The 18,971-nt window shown below is 41.2% G+C and overlaps 1 protein-coding gene across 1 annotated transcript in view; it reads right to left on the reverse strand.

Annotated features, from left to right (window-relative positions):
* The window catches only part of ntrk3a (neurotrophic tyrosine kinase, receptor, type 3a), a 378,671-nt gene that overhangs the window by 5,221 nt on the left and 354,479 nt on the right, over window positions 1-18,971 (reverse strand). Inside the window, exons 14-15 of the mRNA XM_036567968.1 lie at window positions 18,306-18,549; window positions 1,699-1,857 (exon numbers count right to left, since the gene is read on the reverse strand). Coding sequence (XP_036423861.1) covers window positions 1,699-1,857; window positions 18,306-18,549 — 403 coding nt within the window. The remainder of the gene's footprint in view (window positions 1-1,698; window positions 1,858-18,305; window positions 18,550-18,971) is intronic.

Below are 18,971 nucleotides of genomic sequence, written 5' to 3' on the forward strand. Positions count from 1 at the left end.
GTCAGGTGAGCTGGAGCAGGGAAAACGGCCTTCGCTCACCAAATCTGCTGCATTTATTCAGTTATTTTTCCTTTAACCGATGACAAAAAAGCTTGTATATATGTCTTCTGTCTGTGGCATTGTTGATGACATTGTTCACGTCTCAGGCATCTGAGAAAACTCAACATTAGAATAAATACAACCAAATAAATATACGATCTATTGTGATTGTTCTATGTGTAAATGTTTTCAAAGCTCTCCATATTCACAGTTACATCCAGTACTCGGATAATCAAATCAATCCTTCATTCAAACAAATCAGGAGATGTAACTGAATATATCCATGTGATGGCTGGAGAGCAGCTAGAAGTCAGGAACCAAACCTGTGTTCTAGGCATTCTTCTAATAACTTTACTGAGAACAACACTTTCTTGTTCTACTTTACTGTTTTTTATGTTTACCTGTATTTACTAATGTTATACAGTGTTTTTGCTGGTAAAAACACACTTATGGCCAATATTAATAGTTTTTCTTAGACTTCAGCACATACTGTATAGTGTATACTCACATATGTTATGGTCATATGTGCAGCAGCATTGGCTAAAGGCCTATGATGGATATTGACAATGACAGACAGCTCATTTGGAATGCCAAGTCACTCTGCTGTGTTTTGTTTTTGTTTTTGTCGTTTTTTTTATCACAGTTGAATGCAAAACTTTGAACAGTTGTCTGCAAATTTTTAATGCACTATTTATATTCACTCAGTTTTTATATTGGAACATAAAATGCAAAATGTACCATGATTTTTACACAATTTGTTTTTTTTTTCCCAATATTTTAAATCCAGCTGATAAACAGTAAGTGGCCATTAAAATGTGCAGATCTGTAGAGGATGTAGTAACTTTTTTTCACTTAAAAAAACAACAACATGGAATTTGACCAGGGGAGCTCAAACTTTTGCATATGACAGTATTTAATTCAACACTCTGAGCCAGCCTCCTTTTTCTGGTGATAAATGATGAGCTGTATATTTATAAATAAGTCAGTCTGTTTCAGATGTGCCTGAAAAAAAATGCAGAAATTCAGTTTGGTTCAGTTTTAAAAATGACAGAAAGATGTTTCCAGACTTAGTTATGTAAGTTGATAAACAGCAGAATTTTCATCATAGAAATTACACATCTGCAAATTACCCAGGCTTAGTGTGAAGGCTTTAAAACACGCAGAGAGGTCGGGAAGCCGCCTTGGACAACCTTGAGAATTTTTGGGCTGAATATTGGTGGGAATGTAGAGGACAAAGGTGGAGCTCAAATTAGGGGGCGCTGGTGCGCTTGTCAACATTGTCTGACCAACAACAAGCCTGTTGCCACTAATGTAGCGTAAGTTAGCATGGCTGGAAAGCGAGTAGAGTGCTGAGACACGACATGCAGTAAAAATCAGCATCACCTGCTACAAAGACAGTTCTGTTAGTTAATGCTAGCATTTTGCTAGCTGTCTTATTTTGCTTGTATTATTGACTGTACTCTGGACATTACAGAGCACGGACTGGAGGAATATGGGGGCGGGGTCCTATTGTTTGTGGTAGATTTTGCCACAAAGGTTTAAGAAGTTGTCCCTGGACGTGTACTCTCATTACGAGACGTGCTAGCCTTTATCACTTCAACTGAGAGCCACTGCGTTAGAAACAGTGCTGGCTCTGTGTGTCCATACAGGTGAGCATACCTCATTATTGGCCAGCTGAAACCAAGGCTGCTTGCCATACGTGAAGATTTCCCAGAGGATGACACCGAAGCTCCATACGTCACTCTCCGTGCTGAACTTCCTGTACATGATGCTCTCCGGTGGCATCCAACGAATGGGCAGCATCGTATGACCTCCAACCTATGACAACGTACAATAAAACAGCGGATTAGCACGTCAAAAAAGTGGATAATTTATCATTTTTGTATGCTCTGCCCATCTAGCTGGAAGCTTTTTAATACAAATAATTGTTTCAAAATGTCTGCTTTTGAAAATGTCTGCATAAATAAATAGTTGAGAGTCATTCAGAGTGGTTTGATGAGAAATGCGGTCAGACTTGTTTACAGTGGTGGTGATAGGAACCAGACGTCCACCTCTAAAAGCTCCCTCACAGAAAGTTACTACAAGAAATGGTTATGAATTCACTGCCTGATGACTGACATTGTTTTACGATAGTTTTGAGAAGATTTCGGCCTAAAATGTGTTTAAAAAGCCAATCATGTGTGTGGGGTACAGGGCAGGGTGTTGTTCGGCCCCAACGAAGACTTACCAATCCACTTACAATCATCAACATCCCATACAAACACTCAGAAGACTCGTGTAGGTTCACTGGTGGTTTTGGATAGTAAATAAAATGGTTATATTTGTGTTGCGGAGTCAGTTAGTTTCTACGATTAACCTAATCAAACAGCTCTGAATGACTTTGTTTACATTTCAAGCACTGAATTATGCCTAAGCAGGTTTATTCAGATGAAAACAATAACAAATATTTGTACCCGTGCTGTTTTTTTTTCTCACTTCATTAAAATGTAACAGTGTGAAAAACTTTCAGCAGCCAAAGTGTCCCCAAATATTTGATATGCAGTGCATATTCAGACAATACTACTTGAAGCTGGACGAAGAAGCCATGTAAACAAAATACTGAATTCCTCTGATCTGAGCTCAAGGTTGAGCCGCTGGTCAGTTGTTTGTGTTTAGTATTTGGTCTGTTTGGTGCATATTCCATCATTTTGTTTGTTTGGTTTTTCTTAAAGTGGCAAGAGGCCACATTATTGGCTCTGTGAGGGAAAAATCGATGAGAAAAGAGTGATTAGTTCAGCTTTGCGGATGAGGAGGCAAAAGGACGCCCTGAGAGGGAGGAAAAAAGAAGAGGAAATGAGGGAGAGAGAGAGACAGAGAGACAGAAAGAGAAACAAGATATATAGAGGAAAAAAAACCTTATCCATTAAAGAAGTTTGACAGCTTCAAACCACTGAGAGATATAAAATGAAGTGTCCCTTCAGGCTTCCCCCCAGCCAGATATTAATCGATTAAAACAACGTGGCATTAATCATCGCTGCCCCAGGCCTGCGTCGGACTGAATTGATTCAGAATCTATTTCCTGCTGATGTCAATGGCACTGTGTTAATTATATCCATGCTAGGATGAACTGGAGTGACGTTTCAATGGCGGCGGCGCGGTTATTGCGGCTTTCAACTCTTAAGTGGTGGCTGCGTGTTAATTACAAAGCTCATTAGTGCAGTTCACACACCGTGCCTGGGCTTTCAGCTCCACACGAAGACATGAAGACACACAGAGCTCTACTGTGAGGCAGTCTCGGTTTGTATATTATAACGACTGTGTATTTGACCTGATTTATATGCTACATTTTATGTTGTAAGTGAAAGAGGGATACCGATGTTGCACCGGAACCCTGTTCTGGAGATAAAAGTCGGGGTAGAATGCTGTTCTGGCTCAGATCTCCAAAACCTAGGTAAGTATTTTTAGGAAATGTGTGCATGAAGCGAAGAGCCTACAGTCCATTCAGCCAAACGAAAGTCATGGTGCTGCAGCAGGCCAGTGATGTTATAAACGAGACTGGCCACTGGTTGAAATATGAGTGAGAAGGGCTCTCGAGTGTTGCAACCATCTAAGCGTTGGCCCTGTCGTCAGGAGATTGTGAGTTTGATCCCGGGTGATGCTTCAGCCTTTCGTGGCCGAGAGTCCATTAGAGCACAATTGGCTTTGCTGTCTCTGGATAAGATGGCCTCGCCTCTCCCCCCATCTGGCGGTTGGCGCTTTCCTCTGAGCGCGCTCGGCTGTCCAATGACGTTGCGTGAGCAGCAGTTTGAAAAAATGCGGTGGCACTTCACAGGACTCTGTGCTGGCCATCCTAACTAGTGGGTGGAACTCGATATAAATAAATTGGGAGAAAATTGGGGCAGGCTTTAAGCAGGCTCTGTCCCACTTCATCTTCAGGTTTCTTTGTTAAGTTTTGGATGAAATCAAGGTTTAAATTCTTGAGGTACTGGAAAATTGACCAATCAGGATTGTTTTTCTCCATGGTAGATGATTGTTTCTCCCATTGTTTAGGACTTCATGAGCCGTAAAGAGGTCCTAACATGTTAGATTAACTATTAGCATAATTATAAAGTGACGGACAAATCAAACAATCACATTTTAGTTTCCAAAAAGTGGGACCAATTTTGTGCAGGGAAAATGTCACTCAAGGCCTGATGGCAGCCTGACCAGTGGGTTGTTACAAATGGAAAACAGCGGCGGCAGCTCCACACTAGAGCTCACTGCTGGAAGAGTCACTGTGAAACAACTACAAGGTAAAATATATGCTATATCTCAGCCACAAGCTTCAAGAGAAATATAAAATGAATTTCAGAAGCTTCGAATGTCTGTCTTTAACTAGAACATCTTTTTTTCTAATTGTCTGTCCCACCTTAAATGCTGCAGCAGTTACAAAGTGGTACCTAAATGCAGCTGAATGTAATTTCTGCACCATTTAAGGTGGGACAAAAAAGTCAAATAAAAAGTTTACAACCTCAGCCTTCACTTCACAAAGTGTTCATGCAAATCTCTGTTAGCTTAGTGCTAACAAACTACTAGAATCCTATAGGGGTGCTAGCAAAAATGAGCATTTTCATTAAGGAGGGTTTTGACATTTATGGCCCAAATTGAAGGCGTAGCTTTAATAATCATGGCTCACCACTGGATGTATGGTAGCATAAAGCAAGCTAGCCTGATAATGTCAGTGTTTGGCAACAAACAGCGACCACATCTGGCAACAACGTTCAGGAACCACATCTGGCAACAACATTCAGCAACCACATCTGGCAACATTTAGCAACTACATCTGGCAACAACATGCAGCAACCACATCTGGCAACAACACTCAGCAGCCACATCTGGCAACAACATACAGCAACCACATCTGGCAACATCATCCAGCAATATTGCCCGGCAACCATTGTCTGGCAACAGCATCCAGCGATATTGCCCGGCAACCGTTGTCTGGCAACAGCATCCAGCAATATTGCCTGGCAACAGCGTCCAACAGCATTCATCAGCACTATTAGGCAACAGCAACTGGCAACACCCAGTAACTTAGAGTAACAGTGTCCTTAAACAGCGTCTTAAACAATGCCTGGCAACAACACCACAGGGAGCAGCATCCTCTTAATTGAACAAAAGTGGCAGCTTAAAAATGCCAACCAGCAAATCTTCGCTTTAATGAGCTGAATATGTTTTATTATCGCTTAAATAAACATGAATGAGCTACACTGCACACAGAGAAAAAGGCTGAGTAAATTTCGTTATTACCACCCACGGTAATATAACAGATCTCCAAATACACTGACTGCAGTTCTCCCAGCGTCTGTGAGGAGAGGACGGGAGGAGGACAGTGAGGCGGGCTGTAATTAACAGTGTGGATGCTGTGGTGTGTGGTGTGTGTAGTGAGGAGCCAGTGAGGCTGATCAGCCACGCTTCTCTGACCTTCAGTCACAGACACAGTCCAACTAGCTGGAACAAACAGGCCCAAAAAGATCCCCCTCTCCCTCTCTCCATTCCTCCCTCCCTCCCCAGAGCTTCGGGATGTGTGAGGAACATGTGGAGAAGAACCAACACTCCACCACTTCTGTGAGATTGACTTCAGACTGAATCCAAGCCTGAACAAGAACAAAGGCATCCGTCTGAATTAGAGCACAGAGTGGCTGATTCACAGGAGACAGAGAAGAGGAGGGAGAGAGAGAGAGAGAGAGAGAGAGAGAGTGAGAGAGGGAGAGAGAGAGAGAGAGAGAGAGAGAGTGAGAGAGGGAGAGAGAGAGAGAGAGAGGCAGAAGAACAACTGAAAAAGAGAAGAAAGAAAGAAAGAAAGAAAGGCAGACCAACAGAAAGAAAGAAAGAAAGAAAGAAAGAAAGAAAGAAAGAAAAAGAAAAAGAAAGAAAAAGGGAGAATGAGAAGAGATAATGAAGGGGAGTAAGAGAGTGAGAATGAAGGCGAGAAGCAGAAGGAGAACACGAGAAAGTAAGAGAAAGAAGGAAAGAAAGAAAAGACAGAGACATGCAGAAAGAGAAGAGAAAGAGAGAAAGTAGAGAGGAGAGGTATGAGAGACAGAGAAATAGAGAGAGTGAAATAAATAAAAGAGGGAGGAGAGAGAGAGACAGGATGAGAATGAAGGAGAGAGAGATTGAAAGAATGAAGGAGATAGGCAGAAGAACCAAGAAAAGAGAAAAAAGAAAGAAAGAAAGAAAGAATGAAGGAAAGAGGAAGAGGAAGGAGAGGGAGAGATGAAACACAAAGAAGGGAGCAGAGAGTGGAAGGACAGCGATAAATAGAGATAGAGAGAATGGATAGAGGCAGAAGAACATGAGAAAAAAGAGAAAGAAGAAAGACAGAAAGAAAGAAAGAAAGAAAGAAAGAAAGAAAAAGGGAGAAAGAGAAGAGAGAAGGTAGAGAGGGAGAGGTATGAGAGATAGAGTGAAATAATAAAGGGAGACTACTGTAAAGTTTTCAGATAATCCGGTGCTTAGTTACAGTTTCTAGACTATGAAGGGCCAACTGGGAGAACCAGTCTGCTACAGCGCCACCCTGAGGCAGAGCAGTGCTGCAGTTACAAACACTGTAACTCTGCCTGGATTCCTCTGAAACTCTTCACCATGAGCTGCAGCAGATCTGTAAATTTGAAAACTCGCCCAGTTTCCCAAGAGACTGTTCCTCATTTCTCACACTGAAGACAGAAGAGGAGACGAGGAAGATCTCAGTTAATGTGAGGAAGAGCGCAGAACCGCTCTAGAACAGAGACTTTACAGAAGAACAGCTGATAAAACAGACATTTTATTGCCATTGAATCATCAGTACTGCTATGGTGAGTGAGTTAGCAGCCAGACAACATGGGACCCCCCGAATACCAGGGGCTATTTCACACACTGGGCATCACCGTGTGTCTCCAGCGGCGAAGCCTTGTTCTGTTTGTGTCCGTGTTTTGTGTCGGCGTGTTGAGACTAAATGAACTGACTGAATTTCTATTATTCTAAATGGCTTCTCTGTGGCCGGCTCCCCAGCAGCTCTTTCCTGTGTGGAACAGCGCGCTGCACATGAATGCAAATCAGACAGCGGGGCTTCGTTTGGAAACGGGATCACGACTGGCGGGAAGGTGACAAAAAAACGTCGGAGCAATCTCGAAGGGGCCGTGCGCAGAGAGCCGGGACAATTAGAGCGCAGGACGGGGGAATTTTACAGACAGAGAACACCGAGAGAGAGTCACGCCGTAATAATTAATGTGCATCTAAATCAATAGCGTGTCTAATCGAATGAATGGGTGGTGTAAGAGAAGAGAGAAAACCTCCCGCCCACACGCAGCGCCCTTCACCCTTCTGCCTTTAATAGATTTGCTCACTATGACGGAGATCTTGCTAAGACAAGGAACTGCGGAACGGAAACACAGCTGAAAGCTCAGCTGCTGTTCGGCTGGTCCAGGTCCACAGCGTCTTGGAAAGCTTAGATTACTCCAGAGCCTGAAATTTCAGCCTAATGGTGATAAAAACACACATTTTGAATAAAAAGACTAACAGTAATATCTTCAGTCGGCACTGGTGGATGTCCATGTCATATAAAAGCTACATCAATTAATTAACTAAAGCAAGCAGTTGTGAAGGTCACCCAACACTGAAACCAGAGAAGGTCTTTCAACTTCGGTTCCCTGAGTTTTCAGGCGGGTAGAAGTGAACCTGAACTTTGTCAGTGACACAGCTCTATTTTCTGCATTGTAAGTGTTTTCAAACGTAAGGTCAAAAAAAAAAAAGAAGAAAAAAAGGACATTGAATTAGCTCTGCACGCCACAGTGATATTAAGATGTTTAGTAAGACAGAGAGTTCTACTCTACAAATGGGACACATTGCTCAGATTTCTGGACAACTGACCAATGATGGATGGTAGAGGAGGTCTTAGAGAGTGACTTTGCAGCAACAGATGGGCTACATCTGTATATGGACACTTACAATGAGGAGCTACTTCTGATAAAGTGACCAGTGAGTGGAAGCACAAGGTAGGTGTTTCAAATAAAGTGGCCAGTGTGTGGAAGCACAAGGTAGGTGTTTCTAATAAAGTGGCCAGTGAGTGGAAGCACAAGGTAGGTGTTTCTAATAAAGTGGCCAGTGAGTAGAAGCACAAGGTAGGTGTTTCTAATAAAGTGGCCAGTGAGTAGAAGCACAAGATAGGTGTTTCTAATAAAGTGGCCAGTGAATAGAAGCACAAGGTACGTGTTTCTAATAAAGTGACCAGTGAGTGGAAGCACAAGGTAGGTGTTTCTAATAAAGTGGCCAGTGAGTGGAAGCACAAGGTAGGTGTTTCTAATAAAGTGGCCAGTGAGTAGAAGCACAAGGTAGGTGTTTCTAATAAAGTGGCCAGTGAGTGGAAGCACAAGGTAGGTGTTTCTAATAAAGTGGCCAGTGAATAGAAGCACAAGGTACGTGTTTCTAATAAAGTGGCCAGTGAATAGAAGCACAAGGTACGTGTTTCTAATAAAGTGACCAGTGAGTGGATGCACAAGGTACGTGTTTCTAATAAAGTGACCAGTGAGTGGAAGCACAAGGTAGGTGTTTCTAATAAAGTGGCCAGTTAGTGGAAGCACAAGGTAGGTGTTTCTAATAAAGTGGCCAGTGAGTAGAAGCACAAGGAAGGTGTTTCTAATAAAGTGTCCAGTGAGTGGAAGCACAAGGTAGGTGTTTCTAATAAAGTGTCCAGTGAGTGGAAGCACAAGGAAGGTGTTTCTAATAAAGTGGCCAGTGAGTAGAAGCACAAGATGGGTGTTTCTAATAAAGTGGCCAGTGAGTGGAATCACAAGGTAGGTGTTTTTAATAAAGTGGCCAGTTAGTGGAAGTATAAGGTAGGTGTTTCTAATAAAGTGGCCAGTGAGTGGAAGCACAAGGTAGGTGTTTCTAATAAAGTGGCCAGTGTGTGGAATCACAAGGAAGGTGTTTCTAATAAAGTGGCCAGTTAGTGGAAGCACAAGGTAGGTGTTTCTAATAAAGTGGCCAGTGAGTAGAAGCACAAGGAAGGTGTTTCTAATAAAGTGGCTAGTGAGTGGAAGCACAAGGTAGGTGTTTCTAATAAAGTGGCCAGTTAGTGGAAGTATAAGGTAGGTGTTTCTAATAAAGTGGCCAGGGAATAGAAGCACAAGGTAGGTGTTTCTAATAAAGTGGCCAGTGAGTAGAAGCACAAGGTAGGTGTTTCTAATAAAGTGACCAGTGAGTAGAAGCACAAGATAGGTGTTTCTAATAAAGTGGCCAGTGAATAGAAGCACAAGGTACGTGTTTCTAATAAAGTGACCAGTGAGTGGAAGCACAAGGTAGGTGTTTCTAATAAAGTGGCCAGTGAGTGGAAGCACAAGGTAGGTGTTTCTAATAAAGTGGCCAGTGAGTAGAAGCACAAGGTAGGTGTTTCTAATAAAGTGGCCAGTGAGTGGAAGCACAAGGTACGTGTTTCTAATAAAGTGGCCAGTGAATAGAAGCACAAGGTACGTGTTTCTAATAAAGTGACCAGTGAGTGGATGCACAAGGTACGTGTTTCTAATAAAGTGACCAGTGAGTGGAAGCACAAGGTAGGTGTTTCTAATAAAGTGGCCAGTTAGTGGAAGCACAAGGTAGGTGTTTCTAATAAAGTGGCCAGTGAGTAGAAGCACAAGGAAGGTGTTTCTAATAAAGTGTCCAGTGAGTGGAAGCACAAGGTAGGTGTTTCTAATAAAGTGGCCAGTTAGTGGAAGTATAAGGTAGGTGTTTCTAATAAAGTGGCCAGTTAGTAGAAGCACAAGGTAGGTGTTTCTAATAAAGTGGCCAGTGAGTAGAAGCACAAGGAAGGTGTTTCTAATAAAGTGGCTAGTGAGTGGAAGCACAAGGTAGGTGTTTCTAATAAAGTGGCCAGTGAGTGGAAGCACAAGGTAGGTGTTTCTAATAAAGTGGCCAGTTAGGGGAAGTATAAGGTAGGTGTTTTTAATAAAGTGGCCAGTTAGTGGAAGTATAAGGTAGGTGTTTCTAATAAAGTGGCCAGTTAGTGGAAGTATAAGGTAGGTGTTTCTAATAAAGTGGCCAGTTAGTGGAAGTACAAGGTAGGTGTTTCTAATAAAGTGGCCAGGGAATAGAAGCACAATGTAGGAGAATCTTGGCTTTAACTGTTTATATGCTGTACTTACTGTAGCTTAAAGGCTAATTTGGTTGTATAGGATCTTATGAAATCAACCATGTTCTTTGAGACACATATAGAAGCTGCTATCTGCAGAAACAGACCAGGTTGAAATGATTCAGGCCGCCTGCCGTGTTTCTCCGGCTCAAGCATGATAGCCTAGAAGCTCAGCTACAGGTTGCCAAATCATTGCGCTCAGAGCAAATCCACACTGACATGTGAAGCGCGTGGCTGCAGGTGTCTGAACAGCAATGTCTCCTACAGTGTGCATGAGAAGATATTTCTGTTTCGTTACATGAGATGATGAACACTGTATCCTCCTCACGGTCAGTCCATCAGGGTTCCCCTGGTTCCTCTGCATGCTAAAGTGAGTCAGCTTCATCTGAGACAAGTTCTTGGCAGCCATAATTACTGAGGGGAGGACATGTCCAGCAGTGTTTCCAAATATTCCTCCCACAGTCCTGTCAAACTCACAGACACCTGGACTGTGGCTCTGACTGGACCCAGGATAGTACTCTTCAAACTGGACTGACCAGAGAAGAATTCAATCTGGAGTTAGCCAGTGCTGATGGCAATGCCACCACAGCGTCTATTGCAATGACTCATGGACCGAATGGTTAGATTCCAAAGATTGGATGCCAAAACTAAACTCAAAGCGGTCACGCAGCCAAGACGAAGACATAGCCAAACACTAAAAATAGACCAAGAGAAGGCTCATCTACTGCTTTCTGAGAAATAAAAAGTACATTCCTCTAATTTTTAGCTCCTTTTTTAATAGAACCACCATGCTTAGTGTATTAAACTTCAAACAAATAAACAAATACTGTGCACTCTTGATGGTTCTCAAGTAAAGACAATGGTAATACATAAAACCATGAACACTCAAATAATCATTTGCGCGCTTAAATGGTTCTTTGCATGGTGAAATGGCTCTTAACTCGTAAAACACCCAACAGAATAGTGTCCAATCAGGATTGTTTTCTCTGTGGTATCTAGGTAGATACAGCCAAGCGTGCTCTCCCATTGGTTAGGACTTTAGGAGCTGCATTGAAGGCCTTAGATGTTAGATGAACTACCAACATAATTATGACGTGACAATGGCCAGTTAGTGGAAGTACAAGGTGGGTGTTTCTAATAAAGTGGCCAGTTAGTGGAAGTACAAAGGTAGGTGTTTCTAATAAAGTGGCCAGTTAGTGGAAGTACAAGGTGTGTGTTTCTAATAAAGTGGCCAGTTGGTGGAAGTACAAGGTGGGTGTTTCTAATAAAGTGGCCAGTTGGTGGAAGTACAAGGTGGGTGTTTCTAATAAAGTGGTCAGTTGGTGGAAGTACAAGGTGGGTGTTTCTAATAAAGTGGCCAGTTAGTGGAAGTACAGTGGGATTACTCTTATATTCACATTTAGCCACTGCTATAGATAACAGTGAGTTACACAGTGTCAGAAACCACATTATCAAGTCTATTAGAGATGCTGAACACCTCCACATGCTTTGAGGTGGATGTGTGACGATTCAGGCATGCAGTTAGCATCATGCTAATTGGTGGCCCTGCTAGAAAATCCAGCAGAGACCAGTGAAACCAGTTAAATGTTGCATATTGGATGCTAGTATGCTGATCATGCTTCCATTACTTGTTAGTTACATTGGCCTTGTAGCTCCAGTGCTAAAGCTAATAAAACAAACTTCAGACACCAAACATGTCTTTGCTGACTCGATGTGTTTGGTCTTAAGTGGGAAATTGTTCTGCAATTTATTATTTTATCAACCCTATTTAAAATGTAATGTGCATGTTCCACTATTATCAACAATATTGAATAACTGAGAGTCAAAGAAAAATCTGAGAAAACACAAACCAATAAGTACGAATCTATTCCGTACACGAGGCAGTGACAGAGATATTATTACAAATGAAACCAAAACAAACGCGTGCATCTGTCTTAATGCAGGTTTCAGTCGTGTCTCGCTCTGAAAGAGCAACACAACCTTTCGAATTGTCATCCATGACTGGACCCAGGATAGTACTCTTCAAACTGGACTGACCAGAGAAGAATTCAATCTGGAGTTAGCCAGTGCTGATGGCAATGCCACCACAGCGTCTATTGCAATGACTCATGGACCGAATGGTTAGATTCCAAAGATTGGATGCCAAAACTAAACTCAAAGCGGTCACGCAGCCAAGACCAAGACATAGCCAAACACTAAAAATAGACCAAGAGAAGGCTGATCTACTGCTTTCTGAGAAATAAAAAGTACATTCCTCTAATTTTTAGCTCCTTTTTTAATAGAACCACCATGCTTAGTGTATTAAACTTCAAACAAATAAACAAATACTGTGCACTCTTGATGGTTCTCAAGTAAAGACAATGGTAATACATAAAACCATGAACACTCAAATAATCATTTGCGCGCTTAAATGGTTCTTTGCATGGTGAAATGGCTCTTAACTCTTAAAACACCCAACAGAATAGTGTCCAATCAGGATTGTTTACTCTGTGGTATCTAGGTAGATACAGCCAAGCGTGCTCTCCCATTGGTTAGGACTTTAGGAGCTGCATTGAAGGCCTTAGATGTTAGATGAACTACCAACATAATTATGACTTGACAATGGCCAGTTAGTGGAAGTACAAAGGTAGGTGTTTCTAATAAAGTGGCCAGTTAGTGGAAGTACAGGGTGGGTGTTTCCAATAAAGTGGCCAGTTAGTGGGAGTACAAGGTGGGTGTTTCTAATAAAGTGGCCAGTTAGTGGAAGTACAAGGTGGGTGTTTCTAATAAAGTGGCCGGTTAGTGGAAGTACAAGGTGGGTGTTTCTAATAAAGTGGCCAGTCAGTGGAAGTACAATGGGATTACTCTTATAGTCACATTTAGCCACTGCTATAGATAACAGTGAGTTACACAGTGTTGAGGTGGATGTGTGATGATTCAGGCATGCAGTTAGCATCATGCTAATTGGTGGCCCTGCTAGAAAATCCAGCAGAGACCAGTGAAACCAATTAAATGTTGTGTATTGGATGCCAGTATGCTGATTACGCTTCCATTGCTTGTTAGTTACATTGGCCTTGTAGCTCCAGTGCTAAAGCTAATAAAACAAACTTCAGACACCAAACATGTCTTTGCTGACTTGATGTGTTTGGTCTTAAGTGGGAAATTGTTCTGCAATTTATTATTTTATCAACCCTATTTAAAATGTAATGTGCATGTTCCACTATTATCAACAATATTGAATAACTGAGAGTCAAAGAAAAATCTGAGAAAACACAAACCAATAAGTACGAATCTATTCCGTACACGAGGCAGTGACAGAGATATTACTACAAATGAAACCAAAACAAACGCGTGCATCTGTCTTAATGCAGGTTTCAGTCGTGTCTCGCTCTGAAAGAGCAACACAACCTTTCGAATTGTCATCCATATGTTACACGGTTTGCTCAAAATGTCAGCTTCTACCAAAGAAGCTCTTCCGCTCTGTGAAATATCACGCTCTGTTTTAGCGTCTGCGGAGGTCACCGTGGATCGCGCGGTGCTAGCGTCATCTTGCTAAAGTTTAGCCCGTTTCCTGTTACTCAGAGATGGCAAATTGTTGCATGTTTATTTCTCCGTGTCGCTGATGAGAGCAGTCGGCTTTTCTGCAGCACAGTCGACGAAAAGTAAGCTGCAGAGCATATTAAACAGGACGAGACTCGGTGGACTAGATGACATTTACGGCAAATGTAACATATTTCCTCAACAGCGATTACAGCCAACACTCGGCGCTTAGCAGTGGGAACAGGACTGCTTATGAAAATGTGCTCCGGCTTGTAGAAATGAGACATATGAAAATTCTCAATCATGATATCAGTGAGCAAAGTAATCAAAGTTTTTTGCTATTACATTATTGTTACAGCTGCACTGCGCAAGATTATTTGGTTAAAACTGAAAGCAGTGTCATTACTGAGTGAGGAGAATAAAAACAGGCTAAAATATGGTGAGCGTGAGGGGCTGCGAGTCGCCCTGTAAAGCCTGGAATGATCGTTTAAAAGTCAGAGGCATCGAGGTTTTCGGACCACGTCGTACAGCCTCAAAAAGAAGGTCCGGCTCGATGTTTAGGTTTCAAATATCCTCAGAATCAACATTATATTGATGAAGATCTGATGACAATAGTAGATGATTCACTCACATCCTCAGAAGACGCTCCTTCACCAAGTTTAGACTGAAATCTCTTTCAATCAGATTCATCCATTTGGGGGAGAGGTCTGAAGCACAACCCACTGTTGAATTGTGGTCAATTGTATAACTCCTACATGCTTGTTCTGTGTCTCAGAGTGGTCATTCTGTCTCTAAGGGCCTGTACTTGTTTATGCCTCTCTATCACAGGTGCACAACCTTGATGCCTTACTGTTGGAGAAGGAACCAACCGGTGATCTGTGAACATCACTGTGTGGATCGTTTTGTAATAAATCTAACCTTTTCCTCAAAATGTGTCTAGTTTTTTTTTCTCAATAACTTCTATAACAGCTACACGAGTCAACACCACGTTACAGAATATTCTTCCACACATTGTGTGCTGTTACATATTTCCACCAGAGAGGTCTCCAGATCCCCAAAATGGACATAGTGTAGCTTTAAACTGTACTGGAAATGTTTACAATGCACTAATACCCACTGAAATATTTAAGACTGTAATATTCATGCAGAGAGAGAGAGAGAGAGGATAGTTACACTCTCTTGGACTCCTGGACACTGATGGCTGTGGCATCACCTAATTCTACTTCATTATTTCCCAAGAAAGAGCCAACACTTAGAGCTGTGAGGCTGTAAAATGTTTCAAATGTCTTTACAGCATCAAATATCTGGCTATCTTCAAGTTTTGTGTTCACTGAACATGAAATAGTTCACTAACAGACAAGAATCTGTGTCTTGCATTCTGTTTGGAATTTACTTATTATTTGAAGTTAATAACAATAACATCAAAACTTCCAGGCAGCCTAGTTAACTTACTTTGCAGCCATGTGCAAAAGTTTGGGCATCCCTGGTCAAATGACATGTTTTGTTGATTCTCTAAGTGTAAATAAGTGAACATCCTCTACAGAGACACAATTCTGTACATTTTACTGTTTATTTGCTGAATTTAACGTACTGGGGAAAAAATAAAACAAAAATGTAGCCTGTGCAAAAGTTATGGCACATTTTAGAATGTCTGTAATTTTTTTCCAATATGTTAAACTCAGCAAGTAAATTGAAATTTAAGCTCTCTGTGGATGATGTGTTCACTTGTTTGCTTAGAAAGTGAGCAAAATATGTTATTTGACAAATTTTTGCATGTGACTAAGAATTTTCAAACTATACTTTTTAAAATTGAATGGAAGCTGATGTTTTTCACCTTGTTAGTTTGTTCCTCTGGTCATTCTAAGCTAAATTTATCATATAAATAAACAACATTGTTCAAACCTCATCTGCATGAACTGACCTTCCTGATGATGCTGCTGCATCTTCGTAATCATAGACATTGCTACTCCTGCTTTTCCTCTTTTTCCAAATGTTAGACTTATGATCGAACCTCATTCTCTGTGGTTATTGTTTGCTATCCGGTGTTGACCAGAGGAGGATGGGTTTTGAGTCCTAGTTCCTCTGAAGGTTTCTTCATCTTGCTCTTGAGAATTTTTCCTTGCCACTGTCGCCACTGGGGGCTCGGACCCAGACCAATGGGGGCTCGGACCTGGACCAATGGGGGCTCGGACCCAGACTTTTCAGTAAAGCAACTTTGTGACATCGTTTGTTGCACAAAGCACTGTATATATAAACTTTGACTTGACTTAACTAGACTTCATACGATTTATAATATAATAGAATTTATAGTATAATTTACAATGCTAAATCCTTGTTTTCCCATAATCTTACAGTGAGACTGAAGCAGTAAGCCTGTTTGCTTCCACTGCCACTTTTTTAAAAAAACACTCTACCCCTACATGGTTATGAGAATTATAATATTTGAAAGAGTATGATTATTATTGGGTTTTATATTATGGTATATCATTAAAAAGGGTAACCATCTCACCCTGCCAGCTCTTAACAGGCTCTTGTTTTAGCAAACTATTTCTTTATTTTTCTAAGGTGTTCTTTTCAGACCCGCTGCTGCTGTAAAAGACACTGAGTATCCACTGCGACGGCAGCAGTGACAGCCAGGTTGTTCATCGTAATGTGGGTTAATTGAACTGCTGGCTGTGTGTTGGACTCTGGATTCAAGTCATGAAATTGTTCTGACAGCTGCAAAAGCCTCATTTAGCGCCGCAGCTATAAAATGGAGAATCCTGTTTGAACCAGTGAGGTTCGTAATTACAAATGTTGGTTATAGTATAAACAGGCCTGTTGCGAGCTCACAGAAGGACGCTGCATCAAAGCGGCATTACCTCAGTTCCCCTTGCGCTAAGTGCCGAGCAAAAACACTCGCTTCAGTTCAAAAACAGGCGCTGTGGTTGGTTTTCACACAGAAACAGCTCATTTAGGGCTTTCAGCCTGAAGACCGGAGGCCCTTTAGCAAAGTCTACTGACTGTGTCAATCCTGGAAGTGTCTGATCACTAAGAGAGGGGCTTCATTGTTACCGTAAGAGGGTTTTATGTAATGAGAAGAGGACACTGTAAGATCTGGTTTTGTGTGGAAAACAATTATTGTAACACCTTATTCAGAAAAAAATAGAGGTTATATTGGATTAGAAATGGATTAGAATTAACAAATTACAATGGGATTATTATTTATATTATACTTTTAGCCTGTACTAGTACATCAGCACATACTGAGACATATTTACAGCCAAGATGGTGAAATGGACATCAAATGTTGTGGCTCCCAAGGTGGATTGATTTGTGTTGAAAGGATAAAATAGCTTAACGTTTGGGTTGTAACTGCTGGACTACACACTGGATCTAATCACTGCATTGTAAACAGTTGTGCATACAAAACCCTGTTTTTTCACATTAGTGAAAACTTGGTGTAGTTATTAACACCACTTATTGTTCACATTTTATTTTTGGCTGTACAGAAAGGAGATGTTCTACTGAAAATAATATACGTTTTCGGTAACACTTTCTATGAATGTCGCATTTGTAAGCATCTATAAACACATTTATAACATGTTATAATGTATTCAGGGGTGGGGCAGGGGCGGGCAAGGGCAGGGCACCCCACCCCCCACCTCACAATGCTAATAATGGACAGAAGCCAGATGCAGTTAGTGCTACACAAACTCACTCGTGCTGACTGGTGTTCCTCTCCATCAGCCTTAGCCGTATTATCATTTTGGTGTGAAGCGTTTCTTTAATCTGAAGTGTTCACTGCATAATGTTTTCCTGACAAACAGCTTTACATGAACAGACGCGAATGCTGCAAACCCACGGCTGCAGTGATCAGGCAATATCCCCCCCCTGTCACAGCCGGATGAAATATGAGCCAAGTTTAGCAAGGTAATTATGAATCTATCACAATTTACAATCCCAAGATGCAAAATGAATGTGTATTTCATGGGCATCTGATGGTTAATCAATCACTTAATTCAGCCCGTGGCCTCTTTATGCAAGATAAATTTCAGCTCTGACGACTTCTGTTCTCCTCCATTCTAAACTAATTACGGCGCTCCGTTTGTTTTAGATATCGGCACTGCTAAACGTCCACAGGTGCTCCAGGCTTTTATACAAAAGCACCTATGTGAGCTTGTCGGGCTCATATTTGGTGAATAATTGCTCATAAATGTCACTCAGTGTGTGAAATATTTAACCCTAAGGAGTCTCAGCGATGATAAAAGCATGTTGTAATGTTATATACATTCATAATTTATTAAAAACAAGTGGAGAAACAGTGTGAAAAGTGCAGATTCTAGCCGTTTAATCCATTCCACATTTGTTTTTGTTTTATATTTATGCTATATTTTGATTGAATTTGAATTAAAGTTACTGGTTTAACTTTGTTTTGTGAAATAAAAACAATGAAAAAAGTCAGAATTTGTTGAGAGAGAATATAAACTGAATGTAAATGTTATGTAAATATGGAATTAATGATGTAATTATATAATTGAATTCAAATAGAAGAGCAAAATGACAGTAATAACTCTCGACTATAAGGGGTCAATATGGGTTAATGTATTTAAATAAGTGTGTTAGTATAATATCTCAGTCTTACCCGGTAGTAGTCAGTGCTGTAAATGTCTCTGGACATCCCAAAGTCTCCAATCTTGACCAGCAGGCCGTTACCCACGAGGCAGTTCCGGGTTGCCAGGTCTCTGTGTACGAAGTGCTGGGATGCCAGATAAACCATCCCCGCGGCGATCTGAGTGGCTATGTGCAGCATCTGAGACAGGCCCAGCTCCCCATTGGTCTGCAGCGGCTTCCCATCAACCAGGATCATAGCATCAGGACCATGAGCTCTGTGACCAGATCAGAATTAGCTTTATTTTATTTATATTTCTTTTCATATTAGTGTTAAAGTGTTTGCTTTGAGTGACCCTATAACTTAATTATGTTTATTTTATTAAAACTAATGATTGAATGTGTCATTTTGACACTGCAAAATCAAAACATGACACAAACTTTACCAAGTGTTTCAGTAATGACTGTTTCGGTAGTGAGAGTTTTAGATCCTGCCAGTACATGACCAGCAAACACAGCACTGATCAGCTGTTCACACAGAAAATCATAATATTTTTTCATTAAAACACAAAAACATACTTAATTGCAGAAAATATGACGATTCTGAATATTCCACACTGATTTTCAGACTTTGAGACACATTTACTTCAAAACTGTGGGATCTACCTGCTCACCATGTGGCCATGAGGGACAGGGATGC

The sequence above is a fragment of the Colossoma macropomum genome, unplaced genomic scaffold (assembly GCF_904425465.1).
Source record: "Colossoma macropomum unplaced genomic scaffold, Colossoma_macropomum, whole genome shotgun sequence".
NCBI classification, from domain to species: domain Eukaryota; kingdom Metazoa; phylum Chordata; class Actinopteri; order Characiformes; family Serrasalmidae; genus Colossoma; species Colossoma macropomum.